The sequence below is a fragment of the Camelus dromedarius genome, chromosome 10 (assembly GCF_036321535.1).
Source record: "Camelus dromedarius isolate mCamDro1 chromosome 10, mCamDro1.pat, whole genome shotgun sequence".
Lineage (NCBI taxonomy): Eukaryota > Metazoa > Chordata > Mammalia > Artiodactyla > Camelidae > Camelus > Camelus dromedarius.
The window spans coordinates 30,220,645-30,234,747 of NC_087445.1; the positions used below are offsets into that span (position 1 = coordinate 30,220,645).

Sequence of the window (14,103 nt, forward strand, 5' to 3'; positions counted from 1 at the left end):
CTTTCTCACAGAATCGTGTCTTGTTCAAAGTGGAGTGTTCCAAAGTGGAAGGATGTGGAAGCTGCAAAACGCTTAAGTTACAGAGCATCACTTCTAGAGCATTCTCTTCATCATGGCAAGTTTCAGGGGCAGCCCAGATTGAATGTGGGAGGGGGACAACATATGGGTGTGAAGGTGGAGAATCGTGGTTCATCGTGGGCCATCTTTGGAAACTAGTTACTACATCTGTCCATGATACAGCATAAGAATCAGAATCAAGCACACACTAACTCCTTATAAGCAGCAAGCTTCATTCTCCTAGGGCCAGGAGAGCCTGGATCCTGGTTTGTTTTGTCACTAACTTTGAAAATGTCCTTCCCCTCTTCTGCTTTGGTCTTTTTGACTGTAAAGTAAAAAATTTGAGCAGCAGCGATTGTCAAAAGCAGAGGGTTCTGTCTAGCAACATCTCCTGGGTACTTGTTAAAAATGTGAATTCCTGGGCCCCACTTCAGACCTACAGATCTCCAGGGGTTGAGACCAAAAATCTGTACTTTTAAGAAGCAACCAAGTGATTCTGATATATAGTCAACTTGGATTCACTGATCGCTCTGTCTTCATGGGGATAGACAGACAGACAGAGAGACAGACGTGTTCAGCATGTGAGTTAACGTCTGAGGATAGCTAAAGAAGAGTCTGCCCCAATGAGGTTCTCTACCTCCCACTACTCAGTGTGCTTCTTTACCAGCAGTCTCAGCACTGCATCACCTAGCATGGTGTTAGGAATGTAGAATTTTCTATTTCAAGATTCAAAAATCAAATGATTTTTAAAACAGAGACATTTATTGTCCCTCTTTCTGAGACAGAAAGTTATCAGATCTTAATCAGATACTGTCAAGCTCTACCTCCTGTTTGGTAACGCAGGTAACACGGCAAAGCCATGAGCTTTATAAAAACAATATTCTCCTTACAATACAAACCTTTTAGGAAGAGGGCATGTGACAAATGAAAGGACACAGAGCTTTTTCAATATTAGTCTCCCAAACCCTCATTTCATGAATAGGAAGGAAATGACATTTATGAAAATCAGGCCGTAGTATACCTTCATGAAAAATGTCATCATGCAGCTTTTTTTTTTTTTTTAATGTAAAAGAGGAACCTGAGTGAATTAACTGGAGGCAATAATACTTTAAGTGTTCAAGATGAAGAAACTGCCCTCTAGTGATGGAATATGATCACGTCTTCTGTGTTGTATTGGAGAGCAATTTTACAAGACCATTTTAACTCAAAAGTCATTAGATCTTGCAGTAAACTGAGGTCCAGGGTCTCCAGAAGACTGACTAAAGAATGAGGAAGGTTACCTTCCTGTAAGGCACTGGTTCCTAGCCCTGGCTGGAAATTAGCCTCATGAGGTGAGTCTATAAAATAAATCATCTTGATGTCCAAATCACAGTCCCGGATGGACTCATAATTTCAGTGGTGAAGGACTAGGGCGAGGGAAGGGATGCAGGCAGGCATGGATATTTCTTTAATGCTCCCCAGGTAATTCCAACTTGCAGCCAAGGTTGAGAGCCATCAGCTTTGAAGTTTCTCTGTTGTTCTCCTTAGTTCACCTGATGCTCTTCCTCTGTCTAACTCTCCTCTTTTGTATAATTGTCAGCAAGACTCCATTCTCCATCCCAGTCTTAGAGGAAGGAAAGAAATCCTTATCAGGTTCCTGGCAGCGATGCTTTCTCCAGCTCCAGAGATTCCCAGATATACTGCCCATTTCCAAGAGCTGACTTGAGAGTTGTAGGAGCTGTGTTGGGGCTTAGCTGAGGGATATTTCTGGTTGTGACCAAAGCCTGCTGTGACAGATGGAGAAATGCCTTATTCTTTGTTGGGGAAATACAGAGCTATGCTTCCAGTGAGTAAGGACAATTGAAGTCTAATTTGGGGAAAACAGGAAGGGATGCACCACATATTCTCTGTGAGTGATTTTATTTTTATCTTGTTACAACCTCCATCTTGGTTTATTTGTGGTAATCTTCTCTCCACAAGTGGATTATAAATTCCAGGTCTTATAATTCTATATTCCAGATTTTAGAGTGGGTCTCCCACAGGGCTGACTACTTTCTGGTTAATTCATCATGATTTACTGCTGACTGGTATCCACTGAAATCTAAGGGGCCAATGCGGCTTTATAATTACTGTAAGAAAAAAACACACATTTTCTTGACTACTCTGCACAGAGAAAGAATTTAGCTTATCATGTCAGGCACTGAAGTTATACTATCAGGGGCTATTTCCTGGTGTTTTCATTTATACCTGACTAATTGGAATTGAAAAGTGTGTCTATAGATTTCTAGAGTCCAATCACCAAAAGTTTGAAATCTGTTTTTTTTTTCCTTTTTTTGTTACTGTGTGATATTTAAAAGATAAATATGGCATGATTTTCAGAAAATAGCATTAGTAATATTTTCTAACTTAGTTTTTTTATTGTGGTAAAATATACATAAAATGAGATTTACCATTTGAATCATTTTTCAGTGCACAGTTAAATGGCATTCAGGACATTTACATCATTGTACAATCATCAGCACCATCCAGCTCCAGAACTTTATCTTCCCAAATCGAAGCTCTGTACCCATTAAAAAATATCTCCTCATTTACCCCTTACCCCAGCCTCTGGGAGCTATGATTCTACTCTCTCACTATTAACTTGCCTACTCTAGGTGCAACATATAAATGGAATCATACAAGAGTTGTCCTTTTGTGTCTGGCTTATTTCACTTAGCATAATGTCTTCAAGGCTCATCCATGTTGCGGCATATGTCAGAATTTCCTTCCTTTTTAAAGGCTGAATAATATTCCATTATATGTATGCACCGCATGTTGTTTATCCTTTTATCCATCGATGGACATTTGGGTTGTTTCAGCCTTTTGGTTATAGGGAATAATGCTGCTATGAACGTTGGTGTACAAATACCTGTTTGAGTCTCTGCTTTCAATTCTTTTGGGTATATACCCAGACATGAAATTCTTGGATATATGGTAATTATATGTTTAATTTTTTTGAGCAACTACCATACTGTTTCAATGATCTATGCCAGAGGCATATATGGAAATCAATGTATCAAAGGTTGGACACCCAAATAGTTATCTCAAGGTGGTAGAATTTCAATTGATTTTGCTTTTTGTCCTTATGCTATTTTAGATTACTTAAAATTTTTTTTTAATCATGATATATGTTATTATCCATATAACTATCCAAAAAGAATTTATTTTTATTGTGGGGAATATGCACATTATGAAACAATTAAAAGAGTGGTAAGATGCTTACAGACTCATTTCTGGTTCTCCTGATTTCAGGGGGTTTCACCATCAGCTGATGGCATAATGAAGTTGGGTTTGAACTTGCCCTGGGGTTGAGGCAAACCACCTGTCCTCCTTTGTAGCAAGTGTGGTATTCAGACAAAGTGAGGAAGGCTTGCAACAAAGGGCAAAGGAGCCAAGCGCTGGAGAGTAGAGTAATATTTACTATCAAGTGGACTCAAAATTCAGCTCTTGTTCTAATTGCCTAGGTAGGAGAACTGCAATTTTCAGGCATAAACCTGGGGGTTTCTGCACGCGGCCGTGATGGCACCACCTCCTCTGTGCTACTGGGCCCTTCCATCCTGTCTTTCAGCCCAGGGCAGTTGTGAGTTATGCTCACAGAAGGCTTTTATTCTTTCTCTCTTTCTCTAACGGTTCTTGCCTGCATGGAGACTGCCACAGGGCCTTTTTCTTCAGTGCATTCTTTTCTGAGGGTGGAATTCAGCAGCTCAGAGGAAAGGTTAGCACCCAGAATATGAGAGGCCTCCAAAGCTCATTATGTGGCTTCCTCTCTAGTCACGATGTAGGTCCTCCCCTCAAAGTACCATGAGAAAGGGAATGCTACATTATTCATTTGACTGAGATTTAATTGAGGAATGGCCAATAAATATGGGTGACTTCAAAACCAAAAACTGTGGCATGAAGTCTTTGTTTCCAAGCCTTCACTTGATCTATTTCCTGGGACAGTTAGATCCCAAAGTTGTTTAAAGAATTTGACATAAAAATGTCAGGAAACTTGTCCCCATTTCTCCAGTTTATTTGCTCAATCTACAAACCTGCAGAGCATTTCCAACTTAGTGGAGAACATAGCCAAATAATATTTAATTACCTTTCCATTTCCTACTGTGCCCAGCATGACTTGCTTCAGCTTATTCCCCATCACACTGTGACACTCTAAAAATCATTCAGCAGTACACAAATACACTCTAGGAATTGCTGGGTTAGAATTATGATGTAATATTTAAGGCAGACAGAAACAGTAATTAACACCTTCCATGGAAATATCTAAAGTGAAAGACAAGTTGGAATTATTATTAGCTCAGTTGGCTTATAAAAGTGAGGAAGTTGTTTTTGTCTTTAAAAACTGCAAACTGTGATCTTGTATGTAGACAGAACTAGCAGTTGCTTTCCCGGAATCTACTCCTGGGAAGTTTCTTAATGAAGTGTGAACAGGGCACAACCAGTGACTTGAAAACTTCATTGTGCATAAGAATCACCTGTGGGGCTTATGAAATTGCTAAGCACCCCTGCCACAGTGTCTGATGTAGTGAGTCTGGATTGAGGCCTGAGAACTGGTATTTCTCACATAATCCTAGGTGACACTGATGTGCTGGTTTGGCTACCACACTGTGAAAACCATGGGGCTTGGCTGCATATTAGAATTACCTGTGGAGCCTTTGAAGTGCCCTCCCTACCCTGTACACTAGCTACATCAGAATGTCCTCCAGGGGTGGTGCCCAGGCATCAGAGTGTTTTTTTTTAAGCTCCTTCGGTGATTATAATGTGCATCACTGGGTTGAAAAGTGTGTTGACTTGGAGAAACACCAAAGAGGGAGGTTTAGTTAGATAAATAATATTTTCCAGTAGAGTGTACTTTAAAACTGGCCTTTGAAGGCCAAGTCATGACTGTCATGTGCAGATCACGATAGTTTACCACAAAGTCAGACACTTCAATTTGGCCATCTGCCTCTCCTTCTTTCCTGAACTCATGGTCAGTGTCTGTGTAGATTTATTTCATTAAGAATCTCTGATTCACTTCCCTACTGAGCCTAGTGCAGCTTCAAAACCCTCCCCTACAGAGAGCTCTGGGAGGTGAGATACCAGATACCCTCTCTGATTAGTGACTATGACTTTCCCAAAGAGACACGCAGAATGCTATGAAGAAGAGAAAGAAAGGTGAAGGGTGAAGAGAACCATCTATGGAGAAATACAAAGCAATGAGAAGGACCTCCCCTCCTCCAGTTTTCTTGACTTTGAAGAGTATATTTGGATTTTTGTAGTTTGTAAGGCTTTGGAACAGTGGTCCTCACACTTGGCTGCACCTTCAGAATTTGTGACTCAGTACACCTAGGATGGGATCTCAAAATTTGTATTTCTAACAAGTCCTGAGGTGATGCTGATGTTTGGGGACTTTGAGTTAGAAAACCATTGCTTTCAGGTGTTCTTGAGAGATCAGAAAGATTAGTATGGCTGGATCTATCCAGATGTTTTTTGCCCAGAACTCAAAGGCAAAGCATAGAATTTAGCTTATGTCAGATTAGATACAGGTTGGTAAGAACATGCTGAGGGGTTTTTATTTTAAGCTAATAGAAGCAGAGGCATAAAGGTCGTGTTTGGGATACTTGAGGTATGCAACAGAGTTTGTTGAAAATAAAATTGTTTCCAAGATGTGGAAGCATATCTTGTTTATCTTGCCTGTAAGATAGGAGTCAGTGCTAATTTTTCACCTTGTTTTCTTGAGAGTGGCCCTCTGAGGTTGCCATGCACAGATTCAGGTCATTTTGACATAGCGGCTGTTGCAATTATTTTACTGGGATCGGTTTTACCATATTGTCAGTTTCTTAGCTAACATTTCACTTGGATCATTTTTGTTCCTAACCAGTTGATGATGATATTTTTAAAGTAAAGAAGGGCTTGGATGAGGGCATTTTGGCATTAAAATGTCCAACATCAAAACACTATATATCTCAAGAAATTATTGATAGTGCTTCTCTTTGGGGACAAAGACTGGGAAGAATGGGAGGGGGTTGCTTTTTTTTTTTCTACCTTAAGCTTCTTCCCTTCTGCATTGGTGAATTTTTAAAAAAAATCACATGAATGTATTACACCCCTCCCCCCATTTTATTAATTTTTGTGCTAAATTCACATTGAATAGCTGTCCTGAAACCCCACACTTACAATGATACACTGATGCTAACAGGGCCTATGTTTAAATCATTGCAAAACTGTTTAATCCCATCAGCCCCAGCTTATTTTCACCTTTTGGGTCATTGTACTTTTTATACAGTTGTTCTAGCTCCTTCTAGTCTACTGGATTTCTTGTGGACTCTTTGTAGGATGAGTCTGGGTTAGGGGAGAATTTGTCTGCTAGTTCTCACTCAGTCTGTATTAAACAGTACAGTGTGTAGCAGGTTTTTTGTTTGTTTGTTTGTTTTGTTTGTTTTTAACCAGCCTGAGTAAATGCTGTGACTGGAGGCCTTGTTTTTCTCAGACAGTTTAAACTTATGCTCACTTGGCACTTCTGTGGGTCTGAGGCTCCCCATCCACTGGTATCCTCCATTCTGTGGCTGGCTTTGCAGGTCCAGGCCACCAACCATTTCATTCTAAATCCATGTCAGAAGACCTCTCTCCTAGCTGCCCCTCCACATGGAGTATTTTTCTGATGGGTTCTCAATGCTGGTTACGCAGCCAAGCAGTTACCTTCCATAATACTTTTCACCAACAGGTGGCGCTAATAATTCCCCTTATTTTCACAGTACCCCAGTGATAATCCTTGTGTGGCATTTAGAACTTATCTTTGTACTTTCTGAGTTGAAACATGGCTGATTTTAAGAGTATATAAGGCAGAAAATACTCAGCATTTCAGACCAAGTCATTAGTATCTTGCCTTTCTCTTGGATTACCGGCCCCTAACTCCAGTTTCTTCTTTTATTCCTAGTCTAAACACCTTGATTGGTCTTCCAACAAAACAAGATGAATAGAAGTTAAGAGAAAACACAGAGGGAAATACAAAACCAATTTGTTGAAGTCTCTTTCCATGGGGGAAAGGATGACATTAATGTGATGGTCTGGACTGGAGAACTCAGTGTTGAACAAACTGACTAAACAATCATTGCAGAGCTACTCCAGGCACAGTTCTAGTTTGTGTATACTGAACTCTAGCACCTAGGTTCTGTCCTCAAAGCCTCTGTACTCTAACTGAAATAAGATAAGCACACAAAGTAAGGGTGAGATCTGTAATAATTCTCAGTGCACAGTATGTATATGGGATGGTATTTTCAGAAGAGCAAGTACAGGAAAATACTATGAGAGTTTGGAGGAGGTAAAGAATAATTCAGTCAGTTAATCAATCAGTCAATATTTATTGAACACTTCCTATGTCAGTGTTCTTGGCACAGAGATACTATGTTGATCAAGACAGATAAGATTTCTGCCTTCAGGGGAGGCCTCTTTGAGGAGGTAAGGCCTAAATATTGATAAGAAGCCAGATATGTGAAGATCTAGAGGAGGAACTTTCCAAGCAGGACCCTGAAGTGAAAAGCTCCAAGGCAGAAATTAGCTTTATCTGTTTCAGGGAAGGAGGAAAGCCCAGGTGTCTGGAGGATAGTGAGCCAGGAGAGAGGTGGGTGGCAGCCAGCCACAGATCATGTTGGGGATTTGTGGCCATGGTGAGGAGCTGGGTTTGTGACTTTGGGGAAGGCTTTCCAGAAGAGGCAGGACTTGAGTTGGGAGATGAATTGAAAAATGGATGGATTTGGCTAGGAGGAGGGGAGAGGGAGGGGAATAGAGGTTGAGGGTTGTGGAATTGCTCATTCAAATGCTGTGGTTGCCCATCCTCAGTGCCTGAGTTGCAGAGTGATCAGGGTTGGTGGCTGAAGTTGGTGATGAAGATGATGAGGATGATGATGACAGTGATGATAGCTGCTGGTACTTAACGAGCACTTACCTTTGCCAGGCACTTTACCATGAGCACATTTCTCATCACATCTGCTCATCGATTTGGGTGCAATTATGCGCATTTCAGAAATGAGAACACAGAGAGGCTAGGTGGTGGTGTGAGTGGTTTGCTGGAGAGTGGTAGATTTATTTTCTTGTTCTCAAAATAAAGAACATCAAATGAGCTAGAATTTGTTTTTCAGAAGCCTGAAACACAGAAGATCAGTGTTTGCCTCCCTCTCTGGAAGAGAGAGGAGAGAGGCAAAGCTCCCTCCGTGTGGGTGATGAGGAATTGGGTGCCCCAGGTCTTATGGGGACAGGCCTTTTACATGCAGCTAAACCTCAGTCAGGCAAGGGTTCTCTGAAGGAAAGCCAGTGCTTGCTCCCACGAGTCTCAACCCTTTGGAGAAGCACAGCGTGCTCAGAGGAGACTCACTGCTTACAAGGAAAGCATGAGGCTCCTTGAGACAGGCCGACTTGTACTGATGTCTCCGTCTGTCACTGTTGGCCGTTTGGGCATGTGATACTCTGAGTTCAGTTTCTTCACTTGCAAAATGAAGATGATGGTACCCACCTCATGGGGGTATTAGGAGGATTAAATAAGATGATGTAAAATGCTTAGTGGTGACAGCAACAATGGTTCCCATTTACCTGTGTTTACTCTGTGCTGAGTGCTTGGTAAGTAGGAAGTGCCTAGTTAATGGAGCAGTTTTTCTTATTATTTTTATTCCTCAACTCATCTACCCTTTCTGTTGCTCTGTGGCGCCCACACTGGGGAAATCAGCACTTTCTTTCCCTTTCTCCAAGCAAGCTCTAAGCCCTCACCCCCAAAAGTTTCCCTGTTCTATGTCCTCTCCTCATGCTGAGCCCTAAATCATCAATTCTACTGTCTCCTGACACCAAACCATTGATGCTCCTACATTAGTTTGCAAATATTTCACATTCAACTGGTTCCATCCAAGCATCCTCAAAAAATATTTACTGATGCTCAAAATTTTAGATTTTAGTTTAGAAATTAAACAAAGTTTATCTAATTTATTCTTAAGCCTTGTGCTTTTTCAGAGTATGATCTCAGTATTACGGGGTGACCAGAAGGGATGAACGCCAAAACCACTGGGCCTTCCACAGAGTCAAAAGATGGTGTAATTTTGCGAAATGGAGGAAATAGGCATTTTGAATGGGATTAAAAAACCTATTACTCACTTCCCTTTCCTTCCTGCAGAGAGAACCGAGAACATTAAGTAACAGTTTATGATTGACTCAGCATCCCTCACTGGAATGTTAGTCACTAAGTGTGTTCTGAAAGTGGTGCCTTCAAGGACTGCTGAGATGGGTATGGCCAGCGTCTAGCAGCCTTGTGCTTGTGGGGATTGGGAAAGCCGGCCCCAAGACTGAGTGGTGCCTCGCTCAGAGGGCATAGTTCCTCTGGGGTAATCCAATCTAGACTAAACATTTGGTGATATTAAGAAATTATTGTTCATTGTTTTAGGTGTGGTAATTACAGTTACGTTTTAAAAAATTATTTGTAAGATACATATTGAAATTAGAATTGATGAAATAATGCTTGCATTTTGCTTCAGGGTAATCTAGTTCAGAGCGAAGGGGGTTATTAGTGAGGGAGATAGTTGGAAACACAATTGTCCATAATCTGATCATTTTTAAAGCTGGGTGATAGGTACATGGTAGTTCCTTCTTCTCTCTGCTTTTGCACAATTTTGGGATTTTTCCAAAATAAAAAAAAATTTTACATGCATGGTCCCAAGCGAGGGCAGAAATTCTATCTCTGAGTGGGAGTAGGTGAGCTTTAGTGCACAGACCGGGTGCTGTTCTCTGGTTATTCAAGACTTTAGGCTCACGTAGGGGTCCTAGGTGAGCATTCCATGGTGTCGTTCGGGGAGGACTTTCTGTCCCGTGTTGGTGAACATGCAGCCCGTGCCTGATGAACACTGAATGAGTAAATAAAAGCAGAGAGGCTCAGAGCCCTGATCCTTCTCTTCCTGTCTCTGCAGCGGAGCTCAGGGGGAATACGCTGGGCTGGCCACTATCCGAGCCTACTTGGATGGGAAAGGAGAAAAACACAGAACGGTGAGTGTGGGCGGGCGGTGCTTGCTCACCACTGGGGGGCAGCGCGTTCAGCTTTAGGGTCCCTTTGTTCTGTGGGACCCTCCCTCCAGGCTTTCTTGGAAGATGCTGAGGAAACATGTAATCAAGAAACAAATGTCTATGAACTGGCTATTTTAATCCTTGCCTCCAAGACGTTTCACTGGACCAATTTGAGGGAAAACATTAGGAGATAAAAGGCTTTCTCTCAAACCCAGTCTGTAGCAGTCAGCCAGCTGGCTGTGGACCGGCTCTCCAGAGGGAGCAGAGGGAGGAAGGGGCAGGAATGTTGCCATTCTAAGCCGCCCTCCTTGGCTCAGCCCTGGCCCTAGGCCTGGACGGAGGGCAGAGACCGAGCTCTCGTTCTTCTGTGACTCCTACTGTGCCTGAGCACAGTTCTGTTCATATGTGTGCTCAAAAAATATTTATTGAATAAATAAATTCCCTATTAAGTGATTCTCTGCCTTAAGCAACAAAAGAAGACCTGGAGCAGAGTTCACAGATCTGCTTCATTGTTTTCTTTGGGTAAGAGAGTCCATTCTCCAGGGTCCACAGTGCTCGTGGGGGCCTTGTGGGGACCAGCAGGTGCTGTTAGGCTCGTGGGGCCTCCACAAGTCCCCAGAGGCAGTGCCTATAGCAGTGGACCTAAGGACACAGGCTTCAGATTGTGGCTGACGAAGGCTCACGTTCTCAGGGCCTTCATTTTGGTGATGGCCACGCTGACTTGAACTTCATGATTCGTGGAGGTGGGGTTAGAGGAAGCAGTGGGTAGGAGTCAGGAGCAGGGCAGAAGTATCTGCCCATCCCAGGAGAGTTAAGAGAAAAAGGTGCTGGGGTGGCTCTGGCCGCTCACATAAGTGAGATGCAGTGAAGGGTCCCAGTCTTAGTCCATTCCTGGCTTTATTGTTGATGGCTGGTTACCTGGATTTTTGCAATGAAGAATTTAAATTCTGTTTCACTTCTCTTTCATAAAAGGGAAGAAAAAAACATTTTCCCCCACCTTCCCTTGCTTATCCATCCTGATTCCACAGGTGTGTTTTCCCAGACCTTTGCCTTGGTTGGGTAAGAGAATTGATTTTCAAAGGCCTTTGAAAAATAAGACATTTATTGTTTGAATAGGTATTGAATACTGGCCACATACAAGACACTGTGTTTGCCAGTCTGAAGGGAGATCAAGCGATGAAGCAGACACAGTCCCTGACACCCCAGTTGGTTTTTTCACTCGGGTTTTCTCGTGGTTTTAAATTCTTTCACTTTCTGAGGAAGGGTTCATTTAGAACTGTAATTGGTTTTTGGACCTCAGAGTCTCAGGACTGTCACAGAGTCAGAAAGGAAACGTCGGGGCTTCAGTTGTCCAGTGAGAGGATGCCAGACAACTGACATGTAAAGTTGCCTTTTCTGTTTCTCCTGCATGGCTTCCGAGTACTGAGTAGCCCCCAGAATGCCTCATTGTTATGCTCTGTAACCACGAGGTATCTGGGGATCCTGGGGAGGGATCTGTGTGACCATTTGCATGTCGCTCCCCTGCCCCACTCCACTCCTGCCCCTGCTTTGCAGAGAGGCCTCCGAGACCCGCTTTGTGCTGCTTGTAGAAGGACAGTGACCAGTTAACGACAAAAGGCCAGCTGAAATCCAGGCTCTGTCCACTCTGAGGCTTCCCACCCCTCACAGTTCCCCAGCTCCCCAGTCTGACATTAGGAAGTATCTGGGAATGTCCAGGAGTTGGGGACCAAACCAGAAAGATCAAGGAGAAAGATGAGCGACCTTGACTGGGCCTGGGAAGAGTGTTTCTGTGACTCACAGATTCTTTTTAGCTCCTTTTCCTTCTCTTTGTTTCTTCCAGTCATCCCCTCTCTCTGTCGCCATGTGTGTGATGATGCTTCTGGCACTGTTGTGCACACTGCTAACACCGAAGTGTCACGAGAGGCGATTCCACTCTGAAGGGTGGAGAAGAGAGGGATGCTGCATTCTGGGGGTGGAGGTGGGGAGGCAGGGAAGGCTACCCAGCCGTGGAGCTTGTAGAAATACAGAACTCTTGAGTCTGGAAATGTTGGCATCCTTTCTAGATTAAAGATTTTAATTAAAACTGACTTTTTTAGTTGGAGAAAAAGAAAATGACTTATTATTCAAATAATCAGGAAGGATTTTTCCACATCAGAGACATCTGAGACAGCTGCTCTGGTACAATAGATGCTAGTGGAATCTAGTAAAATACATCCTTCTTTTTTTTTTAAGGAGCGTGGGGAAATCATGTGCTACAGAACCTCCTGAGTTCTTGGTGATTCTTTGTTTCAAAGATTTCAAAAATTCTTTCGTTTTTGGAAGTTATTTTCACATTTACTCTTAGGTTAAATTTCAGAGTTTCCTAAAATGCACGGTCCAAGTTCTTGATTTACCAGTTTAATTTGTGACAATACAAATTTATTTAACACTTATTATAGAAATTACTGTGTGCTAGCCACTGTCCTAAATATTTTATACTTAATATCTCAATTTTCTAGTCACATACTAACTCAGATTTGCTGATCTGAGACTGAATTTCCTATACAAAGGGAAAACATTTTACCAAAAACAAAAAACACTAATTCCCCCCCTCCCAAAAAAAACACCCCTAAAACTTGTACATATTTTTCTCTTCTCAACTGCCTGAGGCAAAGTAGTGAGATTTGGTTTTTAGATTTTACCGGTGGTAAAAAATTGATTTCCCTTATAAAGGAGTGCTCCTCCTTAATCCTTCACTCATTCAGCAAGTTTCTGAGGGTGAGCTTTGTTGGGTCTATGCCAGGCACAGTGGGGAGTTAAAAAAATACAGCATCCACCTAAGTTGACATAAATGCACCAAAGAGGGTTAGTGTTGGATAAAACATCAAGTCTGAGTCTTATTATTTCCATGTCCCTCGCAACACCAGTTTCAAAGTGAGGAAGAATTAATATTTTAAAAAGATAGTTAATTAAATTCCTAAAGCCACATAGAAATTCAGAAATGTCCAATAGCAGCAAGTCACTGACAGAACCACTGAGACCTTTTCTTTCCACTAATCCTTACATCAGGGTGTGTGCTAGTTTCCCATGGCTACTGTAAAAAATTACTGCAAAGTCAGTGGTTTAGAACAGCACAGGTTTATTTTCTTATAGTTGTGGAGGCTAGGAGTCTGAAATTGGTTTCACTCGGCTAAAGTCAACGTGCTGGCAGGGCTGGTTCCTTCTGGAGGATCCAGGAGTGAGTCCATTTCTTTGCCTTTTCTAGTTTCTGGAGGCCTGCTGCATTCCTTGGCTCATGGCCCCGACCTGCCATCACTCCAACCACTTGTTCAGTCATCACCTCTTCTTCTTCTGCCCACCTCTGATGAACACTTGTGCATACATTCAAAGCCCAACCTATAATCCAGATTTCAAGATCCCACCTCACGGTCTTTATTCACACCAGCAGAGTCTCTTTTGCCAGATAGGGTCACATTCATAGATTCTGGGGATTAGAATGTGGACATCTTTGGGGGCCCATTATTCAGTGTATCACAGGATGAGTGACATTTCTAGCTTGAATGCTTTTGTTTTATCAGAACTTCTCTGGTATGAATTCTTCATTTAGGCCATTAATAGTCACCTTCCCCTTCCTTGATCAATGTTCTGTCCAGAAGGGATCCTTCTATCCAAAGTTCCTTGGGTAGATTAAAAATACCTTGTGGGAAAGGACAAGTAACTCCAGCTTTGGTCTTGAGAAATTAAAAGAATTTAATACAAAAGGGAAACATTTAAACAAGGCAGAGGATTTGAGGAAAACACAGCATAACCAGCAGAGACCAGTAACCATTCAAAAGAGGCACAAACTTTGTCAGCAGAACAACAACAAGGTAATTTCATGTTTGCTTTGCTTACAGTTCTCTTTGGATACACATGCATTTTGCTTAAGTAGAGGACTTTGTTGTTTTTGAGGAAACAGCAGTAAGCTGAGTTTCCCCTGTGTAAGTCCATTTTTATGATGACCATTTCTCTTCAAGAGGTGGCAATATTGGTTCT

The 14,103-nt window shown here is 42.1% G+C and overlaps 1 protein-coding gene across 1 annotated transcript in view; it reads left to right on the forward strand.

Moving 5' to 3' along the window:
• GLDC (glycine decarboxylase) overlaps positions 1-14,103 on the forward strand; it is a 118,932-nt gene that overhangs the window by 85,071 nt on the left and 19,758 nt on the right. The window contains exon 18 of the mRNA XM_064490233.1: positions 9,996-10,071. Within this exon, the coding sequence (XP_064346303.1) occupies positions 9,996-10,071 (76 nt within the window). The remainder of the gene's footprint in view (positions 1-9,995; positions 10,072-14,103) is intronic.